General features: G+C 42.9%; 1 protein-coding gene across 4 annotated transcripts in view; it reads left to right on the forward strand.

Annotated features, from left to right (window-relative positions):
- USP33 (ubiquitin specific peptidase 33) overlaps nucleotides 1–17,990 on the forward strand; it is a 372,522-nt gene that overhangs the window by 150,557 nt on the left and 203,975 nt on the right. For all 4 annotated transcript variants that reach the window (XM_078645171.1, XM_078645190.1, XM_078645199.1 and 1 more), the window contains one exon: nucleotides 13,134–13,557. In XM_078645171.1, coding sequence (XP_078501297.1) covers nucleotides 13,134–13,557 — 424 coding nt within the window. The remainder of the gene's footprint in view (nucleotides 1–13,133; nucleotides 13,558–17,990) is intronic.

Genomic DNA, 17,990 nt, shown 5'->3' on the forward strand with positions numbered 1-17,990 from the left:
ACCTCCGAGAACTGCCTCTTCGCCGTGTTTGAAAAAATTGCACTGGCTCCCAATTTGTCAAAGAAGTCACTTTAAGATCTTGTGTCTTACTCACAATTCCTTGCACAACATAGGGCCTAGATATCTGCAAAAAAAACTTAATTTGTATGCCCCCATGAGGTCCCTAAGTTCCAGTAATAAATCTTTAATGACACAACCCCGCGCACGCACCTCTAGGTATGGGCAGCGCTCTTTCTCCTACCTTGCCCCGTCACTCTGGAACAAATTGCCCTCCCACCTTGTTTCCGTGAGCACAAGCAATTCCGTAAAGCCTTGAAAACCTGGCTCTTCCCTAAGTAATTGTCCCCCTTTGGCTAACCGTCTTCAGTTGCTGTTCGACTTTGCCATTTTTTCCATCTGATGTTCCTATGCTGCAAGCGCCTTGAGACCTTCCGGTGATAAGTTGCGCTGTATAAAAATCTTTGACATTGACATATCATATGTATGTTCTTCAGTGTTTCTCGAAGGTAGTAACCCCAGGATCATTTCCTGGGGTGCCACTTACTGAACTGGCAGGTGGAAAAACGATCTACTGTACTGAATCTTTCATGGATGCATATACTTTTAATTATTTCTTATTGTCAGGCTAGGAATTCACAGTAAATTGTATTTTATTTCAGTATTAAGAAATGTATTCCAGTAGCAGGGTTGGCGTGTAACACATCATTGTTCGGTTCTGGAAGCCAGCCTCAACCGTGGGGTGATTTGGTGTTACACTCCACCAGAAGGCACGTTCCTTCAGATGCTCTACTGCACATCATTTGAATAAAATCTGTGTTGCCTATTCCTCTCATACCTCTTTATCCTTCTCTGCACTCACTTCAGATCTCTCACCTCTTCACTGTATTTTTTACCTCAAACTTTAATTGTCAGCATCACCCTGTCTTGAGCTTTTCCTTGGGCAAAAACATATTTTTAGATCATGCAAAACCCATGGTCTGAAAAGGATTTTCTGTTAAAGCTCACAAAAGGAGCACATTTATTGTTTTTATCCTAAACCGGTTTCTTAAGTGACATTTTCCAGGTTTTTTTGTAAGTAATGATCAAGAAAGTAGATTATTTTGCTGCACTTAAAAAGATGAATTTCTTGAGGGAAATAAACTGTCTCAATTGCCCATTTTGATTTTCTAAACAAGAGCTGAATGGTTCAGAGGTAGTTGTATGCCTTATGCCTATCCTCTGGATTCCCTGCATCCCTCTTCAGAGAAGAATTAATTGATGTGACAGTTGTCCCTAACAAAATGATCCGAAATATTATGCACTTTCTTTTTTGGCCTGTGTCCTTATTGCCTACAGCTTTGTTGATCGCCAAATTTTTCACTACATTACCTGTGACAAGAAAGCTGTACTTCAACCACAATTAACCACCGGTCATTGTGTTGTCAACTAGACTTGTCAACTACCTTCTCCATTAAATCATATTATCCATTTAATCCTATCAATTAATTAATCAACGCCCATCTTAAAGACTTAATTGACAACCAGAAAGATTCCCTTGTGGAATAAACCATATGTCATCATGGTCACCTTATCTGTCATATGTTTTTTTTTTTTTAAAGTTTCAAAAACCTTTGTTTCATCTTCATTCATATACAATTAGTCGTAGCATGAGCAAATGCAATCAAGCAGTCATCTTATACATTAAGATAAGCAAAACATGTTGCAGAGGTACATAACATGAACAGTATACTTGTAGTTGTCATTTTAGTACTTTTTGAAAGGTGATACCTTCCCTCTCCTGAAGCAATTACATGACAGTGTGGAAATTAAGCTTCCGTTCAGGTCCGCAATTTAATTTATAGTTATGGACTACCCTCAGGTGGTGGGATCTGTAGGGGAGAGTCGCAGATATTTCCTCGGAATTCATTCCATTTAGCCCATATTTTGGTCCACTTCTTTGGGCAGCCCCTGTGTGTGTGTAGACTGCCCTTTCAGCCATCATGGCGTTATCCATGTCTCGCTCCCATTGTGTTGCGTGTGGGCAGTACTCCGGATCCCCAGTTTTTAGCTATGTTCCGCTTTGCAATTACCATCCCCAATGTTGCCCAATTTTGTAAGGCTAAGTTGAGATCTGTGGGTTGCCAGATATTAAGGAGACAACATTTTGGATCACAGGGGACTTCTGCTCCTCCAACCTCTGAGATTACTGCTAGCACCCTTTCCCAATAGCGTTGTATATTGGGGCATTCCCATATTATGTGGTAAAAAGTTCCAGTATGACCACAGCCTCGCAGACAAAGTTGGTCCGGTGTGTGTCCCAGCTTGTGCAGTGTGGTGCGTGGGTAATATACTCTGTGTAGTATTTTCAGTTGAATGAGTTTAAGTCTGGATGGAATCGCTGCCTCTCGGGCCGATGCTAGTGCGTCCATCCAACCCGATTCCTCTATGTCCCCGAGTTCCGTTTGCCATCTATCTTTTAGCTTATTCATGGGGTCCGGTTGATTATTAATCAGTTTCTTATATGTGAGGGAGGTGGCTTTTTTTTCTATGTAATCTGTAAATAGTCTGTCTTCCAGAGGGGAGGACTCCTTCAGTGTGTTCTCTGGGGGGATAGCACTTTGCAGTGCGTGTTTTATCTGTAAGTAATGGTAGTGTTCGGAGTCCGCCATTTCGGATTTCGCCTGCAGTTCTGCAAATGTTATTATCGCCCCTTTCACCCACAAATCTCCTATTTTAGAAATGCCTATGAGGTCTCATTTATCGAATTCCTATGTGTTTGCTAGGGTGCCTAATTGTCGCGTCTCCCATAGAGGGGTGGCCTACGTCAGTACCTCTTCCCATCCCAGGGACCTTTGTGCAGCGTGCCATATTTTAATCGTGTGTGCTGTTGGTCCCATGAGTGCAGTCTGTTTCTTGTTGGTGTATAGTGCCCTCAGTAATCGATTAGCCGGTAGGAGGTTCCGATCCAGCCTGAACGCTGGCTCGTCCTGTGGGACGTGGAGCCATTGGTTTATTATCATCAGTTGTGAGGTCCAGTGGTATAATTTGATGTTCATGAGGTCGTACCAACTTCGTGTTAATTTATGTTGAGCTATTCGTGGGGGCTTCCCATCCCACAGTAGTGTAGTTACTTCCGCTTCGATGGTTTTAAAGTATTTAGTAGGGACCAGCAATGGGGTGTTCTAGAGTGCATATAGAAATCTTGGCAATGCCAGCATTTTGAACAGTGCAGCTCTTCCCAACAGCGTCAACGGGAGGGATCTCCAGTGTTTAACATCAGCTCGGAGTCTTTCCAGGGGCTTCATTAGGTTTTCTTCCATGAAAATGGACTCTGTTGGCGTGACATATAATCCTAGGTACTTGAATCCCGTAGTCGTGACTTGCAGTTCGCAACCCCGGGGGAGTCTTGGTGTGGGTCCGTGCAGCACGTATAGGAGCGATTTTGTCCAATTAATTGTGTATCCTGACACTTTCCCATATGCTGTTAGAATATCTAATAGAAACACCAGTGATCTTGTCGGCGATGTTAAGTATATAAGCACGTCATCTACATAAAGCGAGATGTGATCTTCCCATTCTGTTTCCCATCTCATTCCGTGAATGTACACGTCTTGCCTGATCCATGCTGCAAGCGGCTCCAACACTAGGGCGAATAGGAGTGGCGACAATGGGCAACCCTGTCTGGTACCTCGCCCTAGTTTGAATTCTCTGGAAATTTTCCCGTTTGCCACCACTTGTGCGAGGGGTTCCGTGAATAAAAGCTGTACCCATGCGCAGAATTTTGGACAAATCCCAGTTTCTGAAGCACGGCAAAGAGGAACGGCCATTCCACTAAATCAAATGCCATCGTGGCATCAAGGGAAAGGATGGCTGCATCTTTCTGTATCTCCGGTTTTCGGGCCAATACTGCGTTCAACCGCCGTAAGTTGAGGGAGGTGTTACGTCCCAGCATGAATACAGATTGATCCGGGTGCACTAGTTCCTTAAGGTGTGGTTGCAGTCACATTGCTAAGGCTTTGGCCAATATTTTTGCTTCCGCGTTCATTAACGATATCGGCCGGTTAGATGCAGGTAAGTGTGCTGGCTTGCCTGGCTTGTGTACGGCTACAATTGTAGATATTCGCTGGTCTCGTGGTAGCAAACCCTTATCTAGACAATCGTTAAACATATTGAGCAAGTTGGGCGTGATTGATCCTGCCACTTTCTTATATAATTCTACTGGCAGTCCATTTAGTCCCATTGCCTTCCCGGTATGGATGCCGCTAGTGCCCGTCCTAACTCTTCCGCTGAGAGGTCCACGTCGAAGTCTTCCATGTCTTCCGATGTAAGGGTGGGCATCTGGATGTCTTGTAGGAACTGCACGTTCTCCCCTATTGTAGCTACTGCCCGTGGCGTATATACCGTCTCAAAATGCATTGCTAATTCTTCCACTATTTGCTCAGGGTCTGTTGTGAGAGTAACATCCTGTGAACAAATTTGTGCTATCCATCTGTTTGCTTTCTCACGCTTTTCTATCCATGCCAGCATGTTCCCCGTTTTATCTCCTAATTTGTAGATTCTGTGGAGGGTTTCGTTATATTTGTCCTGTACAGTTTCCCATGTATAGGTTCTGAGTTCTTGAGTTGCTAATGTTACTGAGTGGCTCGTCGCTTCATTGGGATTTGATGCATGTGCTCTCTCTGCTTGCTGCACGGCTTCTTCCAGAGCATCAATGGTTTCCCTCTGTATGCGTTTGTGGCGTGAGATGGTTGAAATGGCCTGTCCCCTAATAACAGTCTTGTGGGCCTCCCATAATGTGCTCGGGGATTGAACTGATTGGTCATTTTCCGTGAAGTAATGCTTAGTAGATTTCACTATGTCCTGTGCGATTTTATCATTTATCAGGAACCCCGGGTAAAGCGGATATATTCTTCGTCTTCCAGGGATGTGAGCGGTGTAGGTAAGCTGGATTGGTGAATGATCGGAAATCCCTCTCGGCAAGTGTTCCACATTACGTACTATTTCAGGCCCGATCCCTAGCGTCAATATATAATCTATTCGGGAGAGACTCCCGTGTGCCCCCGAATGAAATGTGTATTGGTGTGCTGTTGGGTGTTTGAGCCGCCCGATGTCAGTCAGCCCCATTGCCAGTATAAAGTCTTGTAGTGCTTGAGTCGATCTGTTATTATCCCTGGACGGACGGCGGTCGATGGTTGGATCTACCACTGTGTTAAAGTCCCCACCCAGGATCAATACCCCTTCGGGGAGGTCCAGTAGGAGCCTCCCGAGGTCTTGAAACGCCTGCTGGTGAAGTGTGGGGGGACATATACTGAGACCACATGATATATTCTCCCCTCCCACTGCATAGTTAGTACTGCAAATCTTCCTTGATCATCAGCCCAAGTGTCTTTTACTATTAATGGGGAGCTTTTATGAGTTAGGATTCTCACCCCTCTGGATCCCGACGTAAATTCTGCATGAGCAACCATCTTGAAGCCCCATCTGTCAAGTGCCTTACATTCTGAGCCCTTTAAATGCGTTTCTTGGAGTAGTGCGACCATATGCCCTTTACGTTTTAAATATTGTAGAACCAACCCTCTTTTGATTTTATGTCCTAACCCGTTCACGTTCCACGGGATAATGGACAAGGGAGGGCCCGGCTTAAGTAGTGACTGGGTAGTGGTTTACCCTTCTTCATTCAGTGTCATGTCGTGTACAGTTTGCGTTGCATATTATCAGACCTCCTTGTAAATTTCTTCCCGGCGTTATCTGCTCTGCTCATGCATATATTAAGGAATTGACACTAACAAATACACTTCGAAAGAACATATATGAAAAATGTAAACCATTCAATATTTGCTTTCTGAATCTCAAGTCCCTTAGCTCCCACCAGAACTGGCTAGCTTCTAAACTGAGCAATAGGTTCATTGATAAACAATTGGTATCCTTAAAGTGGGTGATTGCAGTTGCATGACAAGCAAAGACAAAGAAAGCTTAGAACTACTAACCCCTTAACCTCCCCACCCTGCATCCCTGCCCGGTGGATCTCAAACCATCCACCACCCCCAACTGAGCTTATTTCCCTGAACATAAGGTAGTATTCGTGAGGGTGAGTCTGTGACTGGTTCAGTCGCCTTCCCCTCAAATAATGTCCATGCGGTACTGCATCATTGCCATAGGTCCTACCTGTCGGAGTCTTCAGTCTGTGCATCAGAATTACTTCCCATGTAGTCCTTCCACAGTTTTGGCCAAGGTATTACCACCCGCCCCCGGATGTCATTCCCCTACCATCGCCGTTTCCATGTCAGAAGTGTTTCTTCATGGTGGTGTGAAGCATAGTCGTCGTTAACGTTCCAGCTTCCTGATGGGTCCTACTGTAATCTTTCGTTGCCGGTGTGGCCTGTCATGGGCTTCTCTCCTCGCTTCAGCGGTTATTACGTCGTGACTCCCGGTTCTTGGATCCTCCCGTCTGTCGCCAGCCCTCCAGCCAGTCCTGCGCATCCCTGGGCGAGTCGAAGAACCACGTTTTCCTTCTGCTTCGACACGTAGCTTCGCTGGGAACAGCATTGAGTATTTGAGTTCTCTGGCCCGAGTTCCTTTTTCACCTACATGAAGTTTTGCCGTTGTTGTGCCACTGCTGCCGTATAGTCCGGATAGAAGGTGACTTCTGCGTTGTCAATTTTAATCGGCGGGGCGACTCGAGCAGCCTGCAGGATGGCATCCCGGTCGTGGAAGTTGAAGATCCTCGCCAAAATCGGACGCGGTGGGGCACCCAGCTTCGGTTTTCCTCCCGGCACCCGGTGGGCACATTCCACTGAGAAATATTTGGATAGTCCTTTTGGTTGCAGCTTATTCTGGATGAGGTCCTCTACGAAGAGGTCTAGCACTGGACCTCCTGTTGTCTCCGGAACTCCCACAAGGCGCACGTTATTGCGCCGTGAGCGGCCTTTTTGCTCGTCGAGCTTTGCCTTTAGCAGGAGGTTGTCATCTTCCAATCTCTGTACTTTAGTTTTAAGGTCTGCAGTGTCACTCGTGAGGTCTGATGTTGTTTTCTCAACTTCTTTAATTCGATCCGTCAATTTGGGAGAAGTCTGCCCTCATTAGAGTAATGTCTGTGGATATTGTGCGCATCGTTTGTAGGGCCGCCATGACAACTTTCAGGGTGATCCGGTCGGCGTCAGCAGGTGAGGTGTTAGTCTGGGGTGGTGTGCGCGACGGCTCGCCATGCGCGTTTCGCTGGGGTTCTTTAACGAATGCATATTTTTCCAGGCGCGGGGTTTGTTGCACTCTTGGCCCCCTGCCACTCAAGTTGCCTGACCCTAAGTAGTGTCTCTTCCGATAATTGTGGGGACCAGGGCCACCAAGGCCGGTAGTGGGCTGCTGTGGATTGTTAGTTGTGCACTTCAGTGGTAGAAATCACGTTGTAGGGCTCCTATGTCAGTAAGTGCTTTCCGTCGTATTCTAAGGGTCCAGTGTTGTCCCTTACGCCCGTTACTGGATTACGGCATGGGTGTGCCGTCTTGCATCAAGTCCGCAATGTTGCAGGCCTGTGGCACTAGCGCGCAGTATCGGGTGCAGTGGTTAGTCTGCGGGACCTTCAGCCGTGATATTAGCTGGCACTTGTTAAAACCGGCCGGTAAGTCTAAGTATTGTGGCTCCCAGCAGCAGGGTATCGAGCCAATGTGTGCAAATTAGGCCGCCATTAAATCTGTGCCGAGATCTGAAAGTTTCCGCCTCTAGGCATCAGCCTGCGGTCATCAGGGCTTAATCGGCCTGTCTCACCGTCTTTCTCATTCAGGAGCCAACTTCTACACCTCCCAGGCAGTTCTCGGGTGCTAAATGATAGCTATCATGGCTTGTAACATTTAGGCATTATTCAGTCCTGATGATGATCCCTGTGATTCTGTAAATGGGATTGAAACGCCGTCGACATTTAAAACACCATATACTGTGAAATGCATAAATTGCTATGTTAGGCTAGTAATGGTGTTAAATTGAATTTCTGTTACTGTAATATCTACAGAAAACAACAGCTTTTGCCTAAAAACTCTGTTCTATTCTCTGTTCACCTTCCTCGCTATGCCATTTTGTATATGTTTGGGTACAGGCTTGTGCCCCTCTCTATGGAATTGTTGAAGGTATTCTTTCAAAACATTCGTTGTTTAAAGTAAAAATTGGACCTCTGTCCGGCTGGACAAGTCAGTACTTAATATAGTCTCCAACGTGTCTATATTCATTGTGTGCTCTCAATTCTCTTGTGCATGGGACCACTGTTGTCTTCATTAATATGTTCCCCAAGGTCCTGTGCTGACTCGAATGGGTGCCCTTGTTGTTTTGTATAATCACAGGAACTCCTAACCTTTCCAGAGTAGCGGGTGACTTTGGCAACCTAGAACATGACCCTCTAGCCCCCGAAGGGACCGTGGAAACGGACTCTTACCTTTTGACACTCACTCATGCATGCATGTAGTAAACATAATAAAGACACAAAGTTAACAATACATTTATTGAAACTGTCTTAGTCTATCACAAAGCAAATGTGCTGCGATCACTAGGCAGATAAAACTAAACAAAGTTATTACCATTACTAACAGGCTGTATAAAATAAACATCCCCACCATGGCAAATTATCTATCTGTCTAGGCCTGCCCTTACTGTGACGGCGAAGCAATAGATGTGACCTCTGGGATTGGCAGCGGACCCTATACCAGCTGTATGTAGTTAAGTGGTCCGCATCATGAGTGTAAACTCAGTTTACGCAAGGTTTCATGTCAGGCTCTTCGCGCGTCTATTCCAGGCAGGTCTCTCTGCTGTAATTCTCCTCTCTGATCCCAAAGGGTGAGACTCCGTTTATATGATAAAAACTACTGTGTTAGAAAGTTGCAGCTGTGCTGCGGTTATATGCCTAAAATGTTAGGAGCTGTTTCTGACTAAATCAAAGAAAACAGTACACCATGTTATGTATTCCAGGCAACCTTGTACAAAATGTGCAGACTTAATCCCAAGAAAAATCACTGAATAACAACCGTGAAGTCTCTTCCTAAAATAATGGTACGAAAACATGGGTATTGTATGTGGCTGTGCAAAGCAGAGGCAGTCTAAAACATGTAATATTCAAAATGACGGGGAACCAAAGTGGGCCCAGACGGGAAATCACTAAACATCCACATTAACATCCGGCACAGATATCTGCTGCATGAAAAATGGAGGAAAGGGAGGCCCATGGTTTCAATTCAAGAAAAGTACAGAGGTAGGGGAAAAGTCCATAAGCAAAGGAAATAGGGCAAAAGCTAGGAAAACGCAGGCTGGTGAAAAAACAATTGCACTAAGTCAGTGTGGAGAGAAAAAGATTGTAAGAAATAGGAATCATTGGAAAGGCAGTCCAATGAGCTTAGTGCTAATGCAGATGTGAAGCGTATTTCCAAGGTGGTAGCTCGTCGTTTATAAAGGAAAAAGGGTAAGTGTTAGACTTCTGTAAAGGTTTTGGATCTGGGCATACAGAGTGATAACGATGTGTGCAGGGCTGATAAGATAATCTCACACTAATGCACTTTCTGCCTGACAATTCTGTCCCTTGTCTCTGGGCACCATGGCCAATATGGATGTTTTTGGACCCTAAACCATCAGTACAACGGAAAACCTATAATCAGTGCAGATACTTGTCCTGCCACTTCTACCATTCGGAGCCGATCTTCCAACACTGTAACAGATTATGAAGGATACAGTTTGTGTGCTGCAGCTCATAGCTAAGGAGAGCAGTTGATAGTTTTTGGGGCATTGGTGGCAGCCCTGTATCTCACAGTTGGTGTGAAAACATACTGCTGTTACTTAGCCTGCCCTAGTTCCTTGGTTGCTGATAAACAAAGGGATTCTGCCTCTACCCTCCTTAGGACCTGGTATATTTAGGAGTGTGCACCCTAATATAGCGATGGGAACGAACAACTCAGGTTAACAAATTGCTGTGCCTGGTGATTGAATCTTTGAAACATTGAGATTGGGATTACCCTTCTGGGAGCCAGACTCTCAACTGTTGATACTATGATACATCCTTAACATTGGGGCATACACCTGCAAAATCCTTAGTGCAAGATCATTGATCCAAGCCCAAAAAATAATTAAAAATTATTATCTTGGGGCGGATATCTATTTTGCACTGAAAGTCTTTCTGCACTAAATATGACATTCAAAGGTAAAGATCTGTATCAACAACATGACTGCCATGTTTTATATTAATAAAGAAATGGACATAAGGTCCTGTATTCCCTGCATCAAGGCTTGTAGAGTTTGACACTTGAGTAGCACCCTCTTCCCCCCCAAAGATCTAGGGAACATCTAGCTTGTCTACCCAACTATTTAGAAGTTACACTCGTTGGGGACTAAGGAATTGTCTGCAGATGGGAGATGGATGAACAGCAGCTTGAGCAAGTCATCAGCACGGGGAAAGCCTCTTGGCTGTTCTTTTTGTCCTTCTTTCCTGGTCCACAAATTGATATCCATTATGAACTAATTTGTAAGTTATTGTGTTAGCCTTGACTAGTGCAAGTAGATTTTAGTTCACATCTCTCCAGGCTCTGTGCCTAGATAAACTGTGTAGTTTCACAGTATCTTGACATTATTAACAAAGCAGAAATGAACATTTTATTTATTTGGTTATTCAAAACTATATCAAAAAGAAAACGACTGGCTTATGATAATCACAAATACAATTTACAATATAATAAACTGTTACAGAAATATCACAACATTAACAAGATTACAAAACTGCAATAGGTGCAGATTACCAATATGTTTAAATAAAATCTAAACATTTTTACCACTTGTCTGTTCTTGGCCTCATAGCAAGCACGGCAGTACACATTGTAACATTGTATCTGTTTAGCAAGGGTTTCAGCAACGTTTTGTAGCCTGTTAAAGGCAAGTACAAATGAACAATTAATGAATCCTCAATATAATAGTGACAGAGCCTGTAGCAGCAAAAAGTGTAGTTGTTCTAAACTTTGCTTTTGTGAGTGTTAATATTTGGGTTATACAAATAGGGTGTTAGGATGCAATGGGAATAAGACTGTTCCAAGTATGTAGTGCTGTTTTTCCACAAAATCCATGTTGGAGACATGTGGGATGACCTTTAGTGGTCTCTTGACAGCGACCTTAAAGATATGTGGATTCTCTGGAGAAGACAAAAGCCTCATGCAAATTCATTGTGGCTAATACTTTTCCTTAGTGTACGTACCAATGCAAGGATGCTTTCATTGAAAGATCAGTGGTTATCATAGAAAGGAATTCAGAGTGCCTGCTGCTGCACCTCTCAAATGTTAGAGTGACAAAGAAGTGCCATCAGTTTCAGAAGTTGGCAGGTAAAATTGAATACTAGTTTTAGCTGGACATGGGAGATTGATCGAGGATGATGAAACATGCATTTACAGTTGAGGACTGAGCTGATTCTAGCGATGGAGTCAATTTTCCAGCAAAAGCAATATATCTGTAAAGAAGTGAAGGAACAAACTCCACAGACAAAACTGGCCAATAGGCAAGATTGTAGGAGGGGAAACAACCTTTACAACGCAACTTTTACAACGCACTACCATTACAACAAAACTTTTACAACGCAACATCCATTACATCGCATGCCATTACAACGCAACCATTACATTGCATGCCATCACGCATGACACTACAACGCATACCACTACAACGCATCTCATTACAACGCATCTCATTACAACGCATACCATTACATTGCATAACATTACAACGCATAGTACCCTTACACTATCCAACACTTACCCTACTGTTGCACCCCCTGGAGTTAGAATAGTTAATTTTACCCCTACACTATCCAACACTTACCCTACTGTTGCACCCCCCTGGAGTTAGAATAATAATTTGTACCCCTACACTATCCAACACTTACCCTACTGTTGCACCCCCCTGGAGTTAGAATAGTAATTTTAACCCCTACACTATCCAATACTTACCATACATGCAATGTAATGTTATGCGTTGTAGTGGTATGCCTTGTAAAGGTAGTATGCGTTGTAATGGAATGGGTTGTAAAGGTAGTTTTAAAAAATGTGTTGTAATGGCATGCGTTGTAATGGAATGCGTTGTAAAGGTATGCGTTGTAAAAGTATGCGTTGTAACGTCATACATCCTTGTAGGAGCAGTAGCGGTTGCTACTGGACCCGGGTGGTGAGTTGGGTGGGCGAGGGGGGTGATGGTGGTAGGAAAAAAACGAAGAAAAAAAACACTTACCTGGAACTGCCGGCCACCACCTCTGCAATGCAGTGTTGTAATTGGTCTGAGGCTGAACCACAGCGCTCAGACAGGGACTGGGAGGCTTTGTTTGTTTCTCACCAGGCTGTGTAATGCAGCCTGGTGCGGAAGAGGGCTGGCCAGGTGGTGATACGCACCTCAGGAATTGAAACCACTCCTCTCCCTGCTCTGGTCAGCTCTGCCCTACAAGCCACTGACTGCAATAGGAAAACTAAAATGATAATAACAATAGTTATTATCCTTTTATTTTTCCTTTTGTTCAGTTGGGCAGCGAGTAGTGGCTGGTGGAAGGAATGCCGCATGGCGGGGGAGGGGCAGGGTGAGGGTAGTAAACTCCGGCTCACGGGCGACCGGAGTATGGTAAATAAATAAAAAAATTTCATTTCATACTACCCCCGCCCCGCGGCACTCCCTCCACGAGGCCGCTACTGTGGGCAGCTTTTCTCTGCATTAGTGGAGGAGCCACCACTGTATAGGAAATTTGAGTGTCTGCTTCATCTCAAGTATCGGAGAGTTCAGTTTTTTTCGAACGCTTTTATGGTGACATTTACTTCGATCCACACCCATTAATACTTCTAACAGGACTTAAGTTCTATAACTGAGCCACCAATCTTTCATGGGGTTTTGTGGCACACCCTTTGACCTTTGACTTGACTAAAAAGAACAACTGTGGATATGGAAGCATAAAATGTCAACTAATTGCTAATCTGAAAAACCATACCTGCATGGCAAGTGTGAAGACATCACATTGTGGTATCTTTACCCTGTTGGTGTACCATAAAGTATCCTTAAAAACTGGAATGAATGTTTGTCTTCAACCCGGCACTTGAAAAGTCTGGTTTTATTGTTTGTTTGTTTCTCCATATGCAGTTACATTTCTTTCTCTACACTTGAATTCACAGGATGCACAAGAATTTCTACGTTGTTTAATGGATCTCCTTCATGAGGAGCTGAAGGTACAAATTCATGAGGTGGAGAATGATGCACCTAGCAGACCTTTAGAAGATAGCATGGAAGAGGATCAAAGCCAATCAGATAATGAGTTCCAGTCATGTGAATCCTGTTCCAGTAGCGATAAGACCGAGAATGAGATTGCTCCCAGAACTCTAGCAGAGGACCACACTGAGTCTTCCATGTTAATTCAGGAAGAGGAAAATGACACTGAAGCTGAAAAAATCTGTAAAAATGAGAAAATAATGGTTCATAAACGTAATCAAGAGAACTTGATTAAAGATGGACTCAAAGATGCAGACCTGGGAATGGAAACGGCTGAACTTTTGAATAATCTAGGAACCGTAAAATCACAAATGCACAATAGGCTAGCAGGTAATTATGACAATGATGCAGTAAATGTGAATTTAATGTTTACCAAAATGTGTTTAAATTAAATCTGTTCAGATCCGAAAACTGGTCTAGCAAAGGTTCTCTAATTCCAACTGCAAATGTTGCATGAATGAGTCTGTTTTGTGAGGGTCTTCATTTAGATATCTGCTAAATTCAATAAAATTTACAAATAGCTTACTTAGATGTGAAAGAGCTTACATAAGTAAGATTATGTTTGACTTTCTTATCTTCTTCAACCCCTAATGCAGTATGGTTACATTCAGTGCTGCATACTGTGTTTCATCCACTTATGAGCATTTAGGTTGTATACCACAGACAAATGAGATAACCAAGGGGCTCATTTTTTTATGTTTATGAGTAGTCAAAGTCAAAGATATGTTTATTATGATCGTAATCTTTAAACAAGTGCAAGAGGCAATTCCACGAGTTTAAAATATTCTAAAATATTCTACATAAAAGGTGATAAAAACATTGTACAAAGTATTCCATTATCAGTTAAAACTCTTACACACCCTTATACATTGCAAACCAACACCAATAAAATGGCACTTATAATAAAACTTATTATTACATTAAACCACTTTTCCTTTTCTTTAGGCAAGTTATATAATTCATTAATTTAAAATTCCTAAAATCCTAATAATTACTCCTGGCTTCTTAGAAGGCTCTGGACCGCCTTTATGTATTTCCCTAGGGCAATAGCAATCTCGATAGTGGGCATGTCTGTTGGAAGGTTGGCCGCCTGTGCCCTTGTTCTTATATCTTATTTTAAAAATATTGGGCACAGCCACAGTTTACGCTGTTCTAATAAGTTTTAGCAGTCGGGAAGGATATGCACAAGATCTCCTTTGGTGCCCAGGTTACACCGGCAACACCCTTTATGATCTAACATTTTTGATTTAAAATCTTTATTTATTAACCATGGATTGATCCCAATCCGCAACCTTAATATCGCCTGCCTATACCAGCGATTTGGTAGGATATCTAAGTAGGGAAACCAGTTATCATTTGACCAAGAGTTCATCATGAATTCTTCTGATTTTTTTCTTTGCCAGATAGCCCATATCAATCTTTCTGGATACTTCCTTCCCATTAAATTTCAGCTCACTCTTAGTACAGACTATTTGTTGCGTTTCCTGGCTCACCTCCACCTTTAGCCTTTCACAAACCTGCACCATTCTTTCCCTACAAGCGTTTGCCCATTGTAGGTCACTATTTAGAATTTCTTTCCTACACCATTGTGCAACTTTTTGACCTTCTGTATCTTCTAATCGTTTCCTGAGTCTGATTACTGCAGTTTGTACTTGTACTTCCCAAGACTTTGTTCCTATTTCTGTTCTTATTGCTTGGGCCATGGATGATTGTGGGAGAGAAGAGAGGCTTTTCAGGCATTTCCCTTCCACCAAGTCCCAGACTCCCTTACCGCTCAAATAAAGGATTTCTGCTCCGTAAAGGACTTGTGGGGGTATCATTGCGCTAAAAGCTTTTAATAGTGGTCGGTGTGACAAATCCCCATAATCCCGATTAAACATTTTTAGTCCACAGATTGAAGTATGAGCTTTTGCTTTTTGGGCTTCCAGATGAGTACGCCAGTTTAGTGTCTTATCAAACCATATCCCTATGTAACGATATTCCTTAACCGTTTCCAGTGTAAGATCACCTAAATACCAATTAAACTTACTTGCCTTTTTACCAAAGCAAAACATTTTTGTTTTGTCTAAGTTTACTGTTAAGAATTTCCTAGCGCAGTATACATTAAATGAGTTCAACTTTCTTTGGAGGCCTATCTCGGTCTGGTCTACTATTACCAGATCGTCTGCATAAAGTAGACAGGGCACCTTTTTTCTGTCCATTCTGGGGCTTGCACTACCCTCAGCCTCTAAATAGGCAGGTAGGTCTGACAGGAATATGGAGAATAACTGTGGGGCCAAAACGCAACCCTATCTCAAGCCGTTTGCGATGGATATTTTTTGTGTCAATGACCCCGCAGGATCCCTGATTACTTCGGCCCAGTTCCCTCGGTGAAGTTCTTTTATTATTGTCAATAGGTCTTTGGGAATTTTTTCCTTCATTAGTGTTTCCCATAGGCAGTCCCGATCTACTGAATCGAAAGCTGCTCGGAAGGCAACGAAACAAGAGCATAACTTGCCGTTTTTGTTCCGTTGACTTCTTTGTCATTGCCCACAATGTGAAGCCGTGATCTATCGTGGAGTGCCCCTCCCTAAATCCTCCCTGTTCTATGGGTTGATTTGAAACTCCCTAACCCATGCGTTAAGTCGATTTAACACGATTTTTGAAAATACCTTCTCTCCTATATCTAGTAGGTTAATCAGTCTGTAGTGCATCCATACTCCCTTTCTTATGGATTGGCCTGATTACTGCACCCTTCCAATTTGATGGCATTATGCCTTCTGATAGTATTATATGGAACATCTGGGCGAAGAATCTTGCCCACCACTTTACCTCTGATTTTAATATTATTGCGAGAAGATTGTCTGGGCCTGCCGCACGAGTTAGCTTCAGTTCTCTTATTATATGCTCTACTTGCTTTTCGTTAAAGTCTGATTTAAGATCTTCAGATATTTCCTGCCACTTTCGGGGCTCTACGTGTCCTCTGGGGACTCGTGCCCCATACAGTTCCCTTATGTACTCCTCCCAAGCTGCCTCACTGACGACACATTTCATTTCTCCGTCTGTTGGACCAGACGCTGCCTTTACCATTTTCCAGAATTGTCTTAGATTTTTATCTTTAATTGCTTCTATCAGTTTTGACCAGCATTTCTCTTTATATGACCTTTTTGCATCATTTACCATTTTTTTAAATTCTGCTTTCAGCTTGTTTATACATTTATGTCTCTCTTGGGTGAAATTCTTTTTTTACCTTCTTTTTACTGCCCGTATCTCCCTTTTTTTAGATTGGCACTCGACAGAGAACCATTTTCCTCGACTGACCGGGGGTTTTGTGCTATTCTTTTTGTCCTTTTTTAATTCTATTCTTAGACACTGAACTACTTGGGCTATCTTCTCTATAAACCATTCCAAGTTTCTACTCTCTAAATCTTCTGATTTGACTTTAATTTGCAAAACCTTCATTTTTCCTGGTATTCCTCAGTAAGTCGGGTCGTTACACGTTTAGGGTACTCGACGTCCTGTGGGATCACTTTGTCTCTAGGCATTTTTCTTCCCCCAAATATCATTAAGTGCATTGGATTATGGTCACTAAATTCTTTTTGATCTATCTTGAATTCCCGTACTAGAGGGAAATTCCAAGCTGGCATAAACATGTAATCCATTGGACAATTCTGTAAACCTATTTTAAAGGTCTTCCCTGCTGGGCAATCTGTCTTCATTCTGCCATTCAGACAGAGGAGACCCCTACCTCCTAGAAAATTTACTAATTCCGTCTCCTGTTTCGAAGGCTTACATACTGGAAAGCTAGCGTGGTTTATTCCATATACATCTAACAATTCTCTATTCCAGAGATCGGCCTTCTTAGGGTTTAGCTTGTGATTAAAATCCCCCATAATTATCAGTACATCCGATACATATTTTTCTAATAAAAGGTCGACGTCCTCTTTAAAATATCCCATCTCAGTCTCATACTCTGCTGCATTATCCCACTGCATATAAACATTTATCACAGTCAACATTTTGTATTTCATTTCCACGGTCAATAATTCTAGTGTACAAGCCAGTAACCATTTATATTTCATTTTTAACGATGTTACTTCTCTCTATACTTTTGTTGAGACGAGAATCATTAATCCCCCCGATGGGCGACCAAACCTTTCTCTCCTGGCCGGACGACTCAATTTTAGATATCCCTCGATGAGTGGGGTTTCGTCACATGTCCAAGTCTCTTGTAGGCAAGCAATTTCCACTTTGTTTACTACTTCCTTTATATATTCTTGTTTTAACTCATTGCCTAGGCCATTTACATTCCATGTTAAGAGACTTGGACATTGCGGCACCCCCATCCTATTCTATCTCACTTAAGCCACCCTCTTCAGACCCTTCCTCCGTATATTTCTCATTGGGGTCTCCCACATAGCTTCTACTTAGACTCCAGTTATCCCATGAGGCATCATTTCCTGTATTATTTATCACTATATTCTTGCGGCTACAGTCTTCTTCGTTATCTCTTAATAACTTCACTTGTCTCCTCCCTAGACCTGCGTGGCATTTTAAAAACGTACTGCCTGAGAGGACTTTTACTTCCCTCTCTGGTATTACCCTTATTCCCACATGGGTTATCTCACTGGTAGCTTGTAGAATTGCCATTTTTACCAGGTCCGAGTGAAGTGACACTTTTGTTTATTTCCTTACCATTTTTATTTTCAACAAAGCCTACCTGCCTCAGATCGTTTGTACTGATCCCACTCAGGCTACTGCATTTGGCGAAGGCGGTCAGAATC

This window comes from Lissotriton helveticus, chromosome 1_1 (genome assembly GCF_964261635.1).
Source record: "Lissotriton helveticus chromosome 1_1, aLisHel1.1, whole genome shotgun sequence".
NCBI classification, from domain to species: Eukaryota; Metazoa; Chordata; class Amphibia; order Caudata; family Salamandridae; genus Lissotriton; species Lissotriton helveticus.